Raw genomic sequence first — 13,050 nt, 5'->3', positions numbered from 1 at the left:
CAATCACCATCACCTGGGCAACTTGCAGCTCGCGTCTGCATCTCCGGTGGGTGGGGGGGCTCGCTTGTAAATGCCACCGGAAAGTAGCAGGCAGAGGCTGGTACACACGCTGGGAGTAGGAAATAAAGCGCAGCAGCAGTGGCAAGCACCGCCACAGGAAATTGATCCAGTGGCTCGTAAATTCTACAGGCCGGGGCCCTTCTTTTGAAAACAATAAAGGCCGCACGTGAGATGGCTTTGTTTTGATATGATTAAAGTCGGGGAGGCCGTGATCATTGTTTACAAAGCCAGGACACCTTTATGCATTAAAAAAAAAACCCCAAAAAAACCAAAACTGACCACTGTTCCTCAATGGACAGGATGAACCTGGTGCGATTAATCCATGAGCCATAACTATCACATAGAAACTGAACATATGTACACACACTCTGGTTCAGCCATTATTTCATAAGGCTGAGGTCTCTAATTTCTCTAAACCCTAAATATCCTCTACCCACAGAGATGCACACTGGCCATGCAAAGCCTGTGATTTTCCAGATTTCTATAATAGTCAAAATTACTAGACAGTATAGTGTGTTGCTCATGTTGCCTTCTTTATTATTCTTTATTATATATTCTATACTTTTTTATACATGGGATGGCTCATGTAAAAATCTCATTGTTATATCTGACTTTACTAGGTGGTATGAACATAGATGGCAGGCATCTCTTTCAGTCTTGATAACAGCAGTCTCATCCTTTGCTTCTTCTGTTGGGTCCCGCCACTGTGATTTCTCAAAGTGTATATTGCGTCCAGGCTTTGACTGCTCTGACATGGCTTGTTTACACTGATCACTCAAATCTACTTCCTTCCATATAATTGATAACTGTAAAAGGTTATAACCTATAACCCTTAATGCTGTATTATAACCTATAACCCTTAAAACTGTATTATAACCTATAACCTTAACACTGTATTATAACCTACGACCCTTAGTACTGTGTTATAACTTATAACCCTTGTAGTGAAGACAGATTAAACATTTTCCCGTGATGAATTATTATAATTTAGTCGGGGGGGGCTCTTACCAGCCTGAGTATAGTTAGAAAGACCATAAATTCCATTAGACTCAAATTACTACCAGGGCAAGTAACTTTACTCATCCCACATATTCACAAAGTAACAATTTACCATTTAATCTACTATGATGTCAAATAATCAACCAATAATGTATGGTGATTTAAATGTAATTGTGATGTTAATCCAAATTGAGATGTGTGCTCCTGTTTTTTTGTAAACAAATTGGTACTCACTCCTAGTTGTGTTTACCAGAAATCCTACAGACAGTTAGACAGCATATTAAAGTTAGTCGTTTGTAACGTCTAGAAACCAGGAAAGTAATTAAACTGATTATCTAAATGTGCTACCATAATTCAAACACCAGGCGGTAGAAATTGATAGAAATATATGTGATTTTCTTTCTTTATTATTATTATTATTATTCCTTGAGTGCTTTATTTCTTTATTTTCTTTACAATTCGTTAGCAGTGGATTCTGTGTATCCCTGTGTTCCTATATATCTTAAATTCTTTTTCACCAATCCTGAATCGTGAGGTTATGGAATATGCTTGACCTAGGCAGGCCCTGTTTCTTTCAAAAGACAACTGACCAATTCTACCTCCTCAGTTGAGTGGAAGTTAAGTTGGGTGAGTGGAGTTAAGAAGTTGAGAGGTGAAGAGAGGAGTCTTTCGAGATGAGTATTCTCGTTGTGTTCGAGGCGTGAACTGTGACTGAAACATGAAGGGGGGGGCAACCCCCTCCTACTAAACTATGGCGAAGACAAAGTTTCTTCTTCTTCTTTTTCTGTTTCTCAAACAAGTAGAAATATTAAGTTGTCTTAGTTTACCATATGTTAATTGGATGCCGTTGCTACTTTTGTTATTATCGTATTAATTTATTTTCTTGTGTGTATTTGTGGAAGTTGATTCATTGAACCACTTATTGAACACACCCGGCTGGTCTTTACACTACCGGTGAAGAACCCATTCTATTTTCGGAAAAGGTCTGTCCGCGAAGGCCTATGTGCCACTCACTAGAACCAGATCTGAAGGTCCAATTCATCAGTCTAAGAACCCTGGTCTCCCTCACATTTCCCTCGTATGTTGCCATTTGGTATCATTATTAGCTTTAGTATTTATTCATCAAATTAGATGAGATAACTCTTTTCCCTCACCTATGACACAGCCTCATAACTCCTAATTAGTTCCCCACTTCAATGTTCACAACAAGCTTTCTCTCCTGATCATTCTATTACACTGTAGGCATACTTTTATTACAAATTTGTTGAGTAATAATTTCCTGATTAATAATTACAAATTTGTTGATTAATAATTTCCTGATTAATAATTAAGTTTCCTTTGTTGATCTTGATTGAAAAGTAGATTAGCCCGTTGATTACTCCCATAGGTTGCGTAAACCAATCTATTTACTTTGTTTCTCTAATTAATTTTTTTTATTAGCTTATTTAGTTACCTGTATCCACCACAAATTAACTTTAGCGTGTTTACATTGTTAGGTTTGTGATTATAATGATTCTAGTGAACTAGCCACTCCTGGTCATTAATAGAATCTTAGTCAATGATTGTTACGTTATTACATCTGTGAACCCCCAATGATATTATAATGTTTGGTAGACGTATCTAATTGGCAACTTTCACGAGTTGAGACTGAATTACAAGTCATTAATACATTAGAATTAAATTAAAATTAATAAATTTCCCCTGTTAATCAGGGTGGTTCCCCAATTAGATTTACCAACTGTAACTGACAATTCATTAAAAGTACAAAAATTGCTACACCCTTAATACTGAATTATAATCTAAAAAAACCCTTAGTACTCTATTATAACCTATAACCCTTAGTTCTGTATTATAACCCATATCTCTCATGCAAACCCCTCCAAAACCAAGCCAATTTTGTATGTTGTTTGCAAACCCCTCACACAGGAATGTATGCAAAGGCTACCTTTGAATGGAAAAGCAAACTTCACTCACCGATGCCACGTGAGCTCGGGGTCAGGGGAGCCGGACGCTATGCAGGTGAACATCACCGATTCCTGGTAGTCGGCCGTGGCATTGAAAGTCTCCTGAGGAATGAACAGGAGCGGGGGAACTGCAGAGGGCAAGACATGGAGTGCAGTGAGGAAATCTGGCCAAGAAGATGAAGCACTACATGCAGACGTACATAGCCACACTCTACCCCGTGCCTAGAGTTCACTGCTTTATGTGTTATGGTGATGAGCCAGCGCTCTTGCTTAGGCCTTAAATGAAATGAGGTGGTGTGTTTGTGTTATCGAAAGTAGGTGCATCTCCATTGTTCTCATTTTTCTCTCATTCTTTATTACTAGACGCCCTTGCACTTGCATCCCAACACAGGCACTGTTGCTGTGGTGCAATACAGGTGGACTGGCTAGCTAAAGTTTCAAAAGGAAGGACAGGAAAACCATGGAAGGCCAGGCAGAATACCGAGACAAAGCTTCTCTAAGATGATTAGCATTGATCTGGGTGCCAACTGATAAGCTCCGCCTACTCCCTCCATACTCCTCCCCCACTCCCCAAGGCCTATAGTTTCAACTGCAGTGGCATTAACACAATGCCCATCAAAAATAAACACTGATCTGTGGTGTGTGAACAAACACTTAATGAGGCACGGAGCTCGGCTGCCTTTTCAAGGAAGGTACAACAGTGCATGTGGCCCCTTCGTGAACTGCAGGCATGTAGACTTGGGTATGGCATGTGTCTGAGAGAATTTAAAGTGATTTCACAATTTCTTTTTTTAAACACTGCTATGTCTGCAGCAGGGAAAAAGAAACAAACAAACAAACAAAAAACAAAAACTCCCCAGTCCCCCCTCAGCGGAAACTGTCAAGCTATCCGTCATCCAGGCATCAGCAGTTTCTGAGACTCCCCTGGTGGCTGTGGTTTAAAAGCAGCTTTTAACGGCAGCTGAAACGTCTGTCTTTTGTGCTGCCACTTCAGACACAACTACCTCCACATGAGTCTGCAAATCCTTAAACAGCTTGTGTAATGGCTAGCTCCTCCACTGCGACCAGAAGTCGCAGTGCACAGGTTATTATATATCCAACGTTTGCCTCCAGCTTGACTGTATGGTGCTTTGATAACCAAATTATGCCTCCAGGTCTGCATGGTCCTTTTTGTTCTTTGCTTTTGTGCTAATTTTACTTTGTCTTGGTCCTGTCAAGAAACCAGTGGGGGCAAGAGGGGGTTTGGGGTGGATATAACTGACATAACAAAAATATAGTGCTGTTCACAAAAAAAAGGAAAGAAAAGAAATTAAAAATCTTTCCTTATTCTGATTATTTACATTTGTCTCCTCAAGTACATTCTATTCCCCTCAAATTTCATAAACAGGCATCCTCATTTCATAACAAATATTGTATTGGGCCATTGTGAGACATGGCAAATTGATTTGATTCACTGCTACAACAGCCTTAAAATAAATATCGAAGGAGACCCAAGCCGAGGGGTATTGTGCCGAGCCTATCCACCAGAAATCATCATTTCGAGCCCTGTCATTTCATCATTTCGAGCCCTGCATTAGAAGTTTGCTGGGAGGCCGAAAAAGGACTGGGTTATTTGACAGCACACACCGGGGAAGGTCCAAGTGAACAAACCGGTCTTCTGTCTCGGTCTAACCAGCGGCAGCCGAGTGACGCCATGAGCTCCATCCCCTTCCCATACCCTTACTGTTCTGCCCATGATGAAAACTCTGGTTAAGAGCTTTAAATGAGCACAGCTGAGTGAAGTGGCATGCTAATCAACTCTGCTGGAGTTGTCGTGTTTTAATTTTTTTGTTTCTACACATGCTTTCACACAAATGGCATAAAATGGGATTCAGCCAAGAGCCAGTGAAGCGTAATCCGTTGGCATAAGTGATACTGTTGAAAGCTCTAACGCCAGATACAATCACTCTAGCAGGTAGGTGTGGTTTAGCTATTGCTCTCTTGTCTTAGGGTGTGCCATTTTTTACCCTTCTCATTATTTCCATTATTCCTGGCCAGCTTCTGTTACCTATATGATGACATTGCATGTTAACAACATGGTCACTTTGACAACATTGTTAGCGATCGCTAGCATTAGGAAACTTTGACATTCCACGTCGCATAGTCAGGATGGAGAGGGGTCAGAAATAGATCAGGCATAATGGGTGTGAACATTGGCTATGCCCTGGATGTCATGTACACACTCCACCTAGCGCACACTAAGTGACTCTGGCAAAAGGTTGTAATGTCTCAGCAGCTGATGATGGTTGCCATGTCTCTGGGATAATAGGATACGCCTCATTGAACAAGCTTATTGGATCTTCCTGAGAGCTATAAGTGCTGATACAGATTTGAATGCAGCCTCCATCCATGTCTTCTTTTTCCCCAGACTTTGGTTATATTCTTGTTCTGTGTGTTATAACATCAGTATAAAAAAGGGACGAGAGGCAAAAAAGCATTGTACTTTAATCGAAGATGCTTCTCTGACATGAAAAATGCCAGAAAATTCCACCTCTGCTTCTTCCTAACAATTAACCTCCATTGAGACTGAGCAAAGGCAAGTGCTTGTGTTTCATGGATCAAGGCATGGGGGCAGAAGGGGGAGAGTGGTCACAGTCACCTCTTTAATCGAGACGTTTCAAAGAAGGCGGCGACATTGAGGCCCACTGAACTCCTGACGCATGGCGAGCAGCACCATTCCTGGCATTGTCCGAGTGTTTGCCACGAACACACAGCTGCTCAATCAGAGGCCAAAGCCCCATGAATTGCTCATCTGTTCAGTCATAGAACAGGCCCTAATAAGTGATCTGTAAAGCTATTAGAACACAATCATATGACCGAAACAACCAAATAAAAGAAGCAGGAAACTCAAATAGAATGCCGCAGAGCTATTGCAAAAGAACGCAATCATTTATCCAATTCAACCATTCTCCTGTGACTATTTTCCAACAATACTGCACTGGAATCTCACTGCAAACATGCAGTAAGTTCTCATTATGGCTAGTGGAAAGCTGGGGCACAGCCTCTGCCGGCCTCCTGCTTTCTGCGATCCGCTGACCCTATTTTCTTCTCAGCATGGTTCCTCCATCCAAACTATGACCTTCTGTTTGAATGAGCTTGTCTCAGCTGGGTGGCTCTATTCATACCCTGCGAATGACCAGCCCTTCAGCCAAGGGCCAGATCAATATACTGCAACACTCCATCTCAAGAGGTTCTTTGCCCGAGCCATAGGGGAACTGAGATTTTTTTCTCTCTCTCTCCCTCAATCTATCTTACTCTCTCACTTTTTTTTTTTAAATTAGGCAGCGCAAGAAGGACATATGTGGTCTAGAAACAAACCGAGGGCGCACCGTTTACCACCACGACGATGTCGCGAAAATCGATCTCGCCTCGGGCCTCCACTCGTGCCTCGCAGCGGTACACACCCTCGTCCTCCTTGGCCACTTTCAGGATCTGAAGGTTGTTGTTGGAAAGGACCTGGAGCCTATCTTCAGTAAATAAAACGAAATGGAAGAGGAATGTAATGGTAATGGTGAGGGATATAAACAGGGCAGAAATCATTTACCGTACAGGTCATTGATGGCCAAGATTGGCTATGAGGAATGACATATTTAAAAAAAAAAAAAAATATTTTGGCTTTAGGTGGAAAATGTCAAGGCCTCTGAGAGTGCGGTTGGGTTTTCCCTGGGCTACCAGTGTTCTGTCTCCCAACCGGCACTGCATTCGTAACTGTCTGTTTCAGCATGCTCATTCTTGCTGAGTGAAGGTCCTTGCATCCTTTTTTTTCCTTCTAAAAACAATAATAAATGCGAGCTGCTAATGTAAACAGCAAGCCACACATTGCTGTTAGTGGGTTTGCAGTGAGCAGGAAGGGAATGTAGGAGCGGAAGGAAAATAAAATTGCAGGAAGAGGAACGTAATTTGTTTTTCTTCAACATGTGTTAATAAGTGTTGAACAAGGTAGGGCTCACTGCAACCATAACTAACAGATATAAAGCTTTACTTCCTAAACTTGGGCCACATACGATGAAGTGTTCTGTGGAGAGAATGGTGCTGTATGAGAGCTATGATCTCAATAGAGCTACTTTCCCTGTTTTCTTAAATTAAATTAATGGCAATCTGAGCTAGGCCTTATTATTGTTCAATTGCCTTTCTTTTACTCAACCATAGTTCTCTGTCTAGAGGTTTATTTGTACTCTGTGAGGTGGTTGGTGTGGTTTTAAAATTTCAGTTCCTTTTAAACAACACTTAAGTTTCCCAAAAGATTATTTATCTGGCCTCAGAACACTAATTAATCCTGGACCGAACCTGTCCAGTTTATATGGTGTCATTTTCTTTTTCCTCAAAATGGCCCTTTGTCATGAGCTGAAAAAAAGAGTTTTAAGACAATCTAATCCAAGGCCATAGTATTTACTTATTACAAGCTCATTAATGAGAAAACATTATCATCAATCTTCTTTCATTTAAAGGAAACACACACATAGCCTTTCTTCTAGTTTTGCCATGCTTCTCAAGATAAACACCGACCTCCTCTCTTTCATTCAGGGAAGATATTTATAACCTTGCTCTCTAATTAGATTTTTAAAAAGACGAAGAAGAAACCTCACCACCTTGTAATCTCCTCTATTGGAGAAATGATGATAGCCCGTCAGAGTTCTGCATTTGAATTTCAATTAAAGGTTCGACACAGTTCTTTCTTCTCCCCCTCAGCTAGGCGCTTGTCCTTTTGTGCAACATCTGGAGAGTTTCTGGCATATTCCGAAAGGCTTTGTGATGTTAGTGGTGGGACGTGCCACTCTAAAGGGAGATGCGTGTCTTATTTACCCTGCCTTTCAGACACATGGAAGAAAGATAATGATTTAGGCCTGGCATTTTTGCGTGCAATGTGGGCAGATGGGTAGGTAGTCATTTCTACTGCAGGGCTTAAGTGTCAGCCCCAGATGGTGGCAGTGGGCTGGGGCCATACCCCAAACCTTGCAGTGTTGTCGCCTTCCAGAACTCTAGTTTGAAGCCATGGAATTAAACCTGAGAAGCATATCATTTAGACCAACTAATTTAAAGCAATTAGGATCTGAATTCTTGCTGTGCTCCAGAAAAATGAGGTTGCTTTGACTGGCCATCCCAGCAGTTCTGGAGGCCCCAGGAGTCTCATTAATAGAGACAGTGACTTTGCAATTGGGGTTGCGCCATACAGGAAATTAAAGTAAGGACATTATAGTAATATAAGCCGATGGACGGTACCCCAACAAAAGGGGGGTCTTACTGTAACGCTCCGGTGTGATCTCTCTGTTCTTGTAGAACCAGGAGACAGCAGGAACTGGTGAGCTGATGACATCACACACAACTTCAGCATCCTCCCCCTGGCGAAACTCTTGTGGTGTCTTCACCTCTCGGAACGTCAGCTTCTCTGAGACAGTGAGACATTTACATTTATGGCATTTAGCTGATGCTTTTATCCAAAGCAACTTACAATTATGAGTACAACTTGAGCAATTGAGGGTTAAGGGTTTTGCTCAGGGGCCCAACAGTGGAAACCTGGCAGTGGTGGCTTGAACCAGCAACCTTCTGATTACAAGTCAAGTACCTTAACCACTGAGCTACCATGCATCAGTTGGCTGATGATGATAATACATGCTTGACTGGATAAATAACACAGGTTTCCTGCATTTTGAGCTTGTTTTCATTAAAAGGAAAATTCATAGTTCCGGAGATACCACTGTTATACGTAACCTGGAGTGCACAAGATATTTCAGGTCATTGCACTGACATTTTTGGCGCTTGCCTAACAGCTATAATACACCAACCTGTAACTGAAAACAATTGGTGTAGTGTTAATTACTTAAACGGTACTGAATCAGTTCACCTTTTAAAAGAGAAGCCTATTATTTCTTCAATATTCAACATTCTCACTAAATTGTATGTAAAAATGCATCCATTGAGTTTCCAAAGCAAAGCACTCATAGCAATTTCCTCATTCATAAAAAAGCCTATACTCTATCTCTCTCTCTCTCTGAAATTATGCCCTTTTGTCTCTATATTGCAATACTAGGCATCATTTATGTATGATGTACAGCTACATATATGAAATACAGATATGTGGAAAAGTTGGTCAAGCATGCAGTCTACATGCTAGACAGTTCTGATGACTGTATTCAAAATGAATATCTCTCCATTCATATTCATAATGAATAACTCTGTATTCAAAATGAATAACCTCTCACTTTATTAAAAAAACCCAACTTGCATGTACATCGAGTAGGTTTACCATTAGATACTATAGACCCATCTCTTGCCACACTCAGCTCGGCTGTTCTTCAACCCTTCATCAGTGGCTGAGTATTTTTTAGCTAGCAGACCCCAATCGAACCGTAAGTGGTACTGACATGGCAAATCTCTGTCGCACCTAATATACCCTTAGCGGTACGACAGCCACTACAAGGCCACTGTCCTGTCAGTGTCGCTGAGGGACTGAATGTCTCAACACCCAAAAGATATGTGGTCAACCAAGGTCCTGTGGTCAGAAACTGACATCTGATGGAACACACTATAGGACAGCTGATAAACTGTAATTGGGCATAGCTAATAGTGGCCAGTGTGTGCATACAAGCAGTGCATCAATATACACACTGTCTGTGCTTAGCATCTACACTGAGTGCATATTGCCTGAATGTTTCTTTCAGCTACCTTGAATTTCAGCAGTAATTTAGAACAGTACTGCAATTCTTTGTGAGGTCTGATTGGAACTATTGCAGCACCCCTTGTTATCAACCAGCAATTATTATTTCAATTTCCTTAATGGTGTCCTGTTTTGATAACAGATTTTTATGCTTCTCTTCTTCTGTGTGGTCTCCTTAACACCTTGAGATCAAGGAAAGATGTCCATACATAAACCTAAAGGCTCCCATTTTTAAAACCTCTTCTGCTTCTATTGCACTTTTATTCTAACTCAGTATTTGTCAGTTAGTTTTAAACACGAAAGGGTACCAATTCATGTAATTAACTACCTTTGCTGAAAAAAATGCCAAGGTTGGCCTAACAGATTTTCTTCGTGCTGTTGTGAGTGGCACTTCATGGCCTTTCGGGAGTCTATAAGTGTTCACTAGCTGGAGACTGGAAAGCCAGTTGTTGATCTAAGCTACAGACCATCAACCGATGGTATTCAAAATGAATACCCTAAGGCTTTCTGCCCATTCACCTTCACCAGCCATTGCCCTGAGTTTGCTTTTCCTTCAGACACTTCTGATTGCACTTTTTCCTTTGTTAGGAAGAGGTAAAAATGGTCCTGTAAACTGAGAGCAGTCACATGTTCATATCCCTTATCAGTCCAGTCACATGACATTGGTGTTCAGGATCTTAAGGATCTTCATGATCATATAGGGATGACTGGGGTAATAAAAAAAAAGTTAAACTCTAATATCTATGAAGCACTCCCCACCGTGTTCCCCATTACTCTCTATGGTGCACTCCCCACCGTGCTCCCCACTACTGGTTGAGGAGCACGCCCCACTGCATTTCCCAGCATGCTTTGCAAAGAAGGGCAGTTCATCTGAGCCCCACACTGCACTGCGGCATTGTCAGCATGAACTGGGTTACCTCTATTGTGTTTTGAAAGACTAACACGTGCCGCTCACCAGTGACCTTTTTAAAGTCCTGCACGTGAAACCCAGGAGCCAGTGAACCCTTCATAGGCAGCTTTGCAACTCAGTAGCAAAATGCAATAATTACAGTATAATAATTAAAAGATAACAGTAAGGGCCACTGCATTAAATAAAGCTATAGGCCACTGTAAAATATGGATGTACACATATGACAAAGATAAGTAAATGGGTGCATCTTGGGGCATTTCATTTAGACTTCATTAGACTATAGGCTATTATTAATAAGAGGGTAAGCTCTTTGAAGTGATTAGAGCGAGGTTCCCAACATCAGGACTTTCTCACCATCTTAAATATTGTGGAGTGAAAGAGAGAGACAGAGACAGAGAGAGAGAAAGAGAGAGAGAGAGAGAGAGAGAGAGAGAGCGAGAGAGAGAGTTTAAAGCAAACCCTCTCTATCATCTTATAGATGATGTTTTGCAGAAACCGTTGCATAATGTTATGATGACATGCAAGGGAACAAACTTTTGGCAGTTTTGTAGAAGTTTTTGTCAAAGTCTGATTGCACAACTTGTGATTCACTTCTTCACGTCATTTGATACAGCTAGAAATAGGAAAAGACTACTGCATGTTGAGTCAGAACTTTCTTTATTGTCATGATCATGATAGCTGGCGATAACTACAGGTCAGCCTGAGTCACTTTGGAGTTAGTTTGTGTTTTACTGGGGATGCAGGGAGCAAACACAGACCTCATTAGGACCCAGTCTCAATGGGTGAGGCGGATTACTGACCACCCCTAATTTCCACATGTGGAGGACCCCAAATTGAAACGTCATGCTGGAGGGCAGAAAAAGGAGTACTCAGCATGTGCCCTTGGCTATGCCTGATCAGAATAAAAAAGAAACTAGCCTGACAGGTTAGGTTTTTATAGTATAGGGAATGCGCTATTGCATGTCATACCTCATTTATGGTTTTGTCTCCCATGAGACTAATAGATGTCTAAGATCTGAATGTTTCACACCAAATGACCTTGAACAAAAGTGCCTTTGAAAATAAAAAAGTTGTATTACTAGATTAAAAATATCCTTCATTATACAGTCTTCAGGTGGTTAAATAAAATGTTCTTTAAAATATGTGGGGTTTTTTACTTTAAAAGGTCTCATATATTGCTGATTAAAAGTACAATAGAATATTTATATTTAAAAAAGGAAGAAATAATGTTATATAAACTTACTCTGACTTGTGATTGATGATGTAATTAAGAAGCCTGGCCCAAAGTATGACAAGCAATGCATCGGTGACTCAGGGCCACCTGACTCATACTAGACTTAGATAGGCATTAAAAAGGCAGCGTCAGTCTGGCCAAATGGGAGCTTACGATATATTTCCAGCACCACTGTGGCTTCCTGGGTCTGTCCCTTGGAGTCGGACACCTGGCAGCGGTAAATCCCGGCGTCCTCGATGATGGCATTGTAGATGGTGAGCCTGGAGCGCACCCCCTCTGTGTGGATGACCAGCCTCTGGTTGGAGATGATGCGCTCACCTTGCGGGCTGTACCAGTTCATGTTGACTGCATCTCCGATGACTGGAGATGGACAATACAAAAAAAAAAATGCTGAGCTGAATTAGTAGGAAAACAAGTTTACATCTACGGCATATAGCTGTCGCTTTCATCTAAAGTGACTTATAATTATGACTGAATAAAACTTGAGCAACTGAGGGCCTTGCTCAGGGTCCCCACAATGAACTTGGCAGTGGTGGGGCTTGATCTGTCAACCTTCTAATTAGTAGGCAAGTAACTTAAACACTGAGCTACCACTGACCCAAGGGAATAGTTAAGGAAATAGCAAAATGCAACAACATCTCATAAAGATGCTAAACATATGTGGGGATGTTGAATGCAGATATGTTGTTGATGGGCATACTTTTGCGCCATAGTTATGTGGAATTTCTAATGAAGTGCAGCTCGACAGCCTGAGATTGCACACGTGTACACTCTCACTCAAAACATTCTGGATCAGGATTTTCGTGTTTCCCAGTCATCATGAGGGAAATCAGTGTATGTGCAGAGAGCAGGGGAAGTACTCTCAAGCACATGTAGCTCGATATCTCCTCCAACAGCCCCCCTCCCAACATGCCCACCCCCTACTTCCCCCAACACCCCCACCTGCCATAATTCTCGGTTCCTCTTCAGCTCTGGCAGCCTGTGCGTTTTCAATCAAAGCCCCTCACGGAGAGCTTTAGAGCAGCATGTAGAAGCTCCAGGTGCATGCCTCTGTAAATCCTACCCTGCTGAAGGGCTGTCAAAGTCCCTCCTCCCACTCCCCAACCCTGCACTCCCCAACCCCCAAGCAGGAGGTTCTTTTTTCCCCGGCCCTTGAAAATCAGAGGGGACCCTGGTGGTTGGCATCCCT

At 41.7% G+C, this 13,050-nt stretch overlaps 1 protein-coding gene across 4 annotated transcripts in view; it reads right to left on the bottom strand.

Moving 5' to 3' along the window:
- zgc:152904 (Ig and FN3 domain-containing protein) overlaps positions 1–13,050 on the bottom strand; it is a 196,621-nt gene that overhangs the window by 34,652 nt on the left and 148,919 nt on the right. For all 4 annotated transcript variants that reach the window (XM_035535064.1, XM_035535067.1, XM_035535065.1 and 1 more), the window contains exons 3-6: positions 12,015–12,221; positions 8,305–8,448; positions 6,392–6,529; positions 3,034–3,151 (exon numbers count right to left, since the gene is read on the bottom strand). In XM_035535064.1, the coding sequence (XP_035390957.1) occupies positions 3,034–3,151; positions 6,392–6,529; positions 8,305–8,448; positions 12,015–12,221 (607 nt within the window). The remainder of the gene's footprint in view (positions 1–3,033; positions 3,152–6,391; positions 6,530–8,304; positions 8,449–12,014; positions 12,222–13,050) is intronic.

This window comes from Electrophorus electricus, chromosome 16, assembly GCF_013358815.1.
Source record: "Electrophorus electricus isolate fEleEle1 chromosome 16, fEleEle1.pri, whole genome shotgun sequence".
In the NCBI taxonomy this organism is placed as follows: domain Eukaryota; kingdom Metazoa; phylum Chordata; class Actinopteri; order Gymnotiformes; family Gymnotidae; genus Electrophorus; species Electrophorus electricus.
The sequence above is the reverse complement of the archived record's forward strand: the minus strand, read 5'-3'. Positions and strand labels throughout refer to the sequence as shown.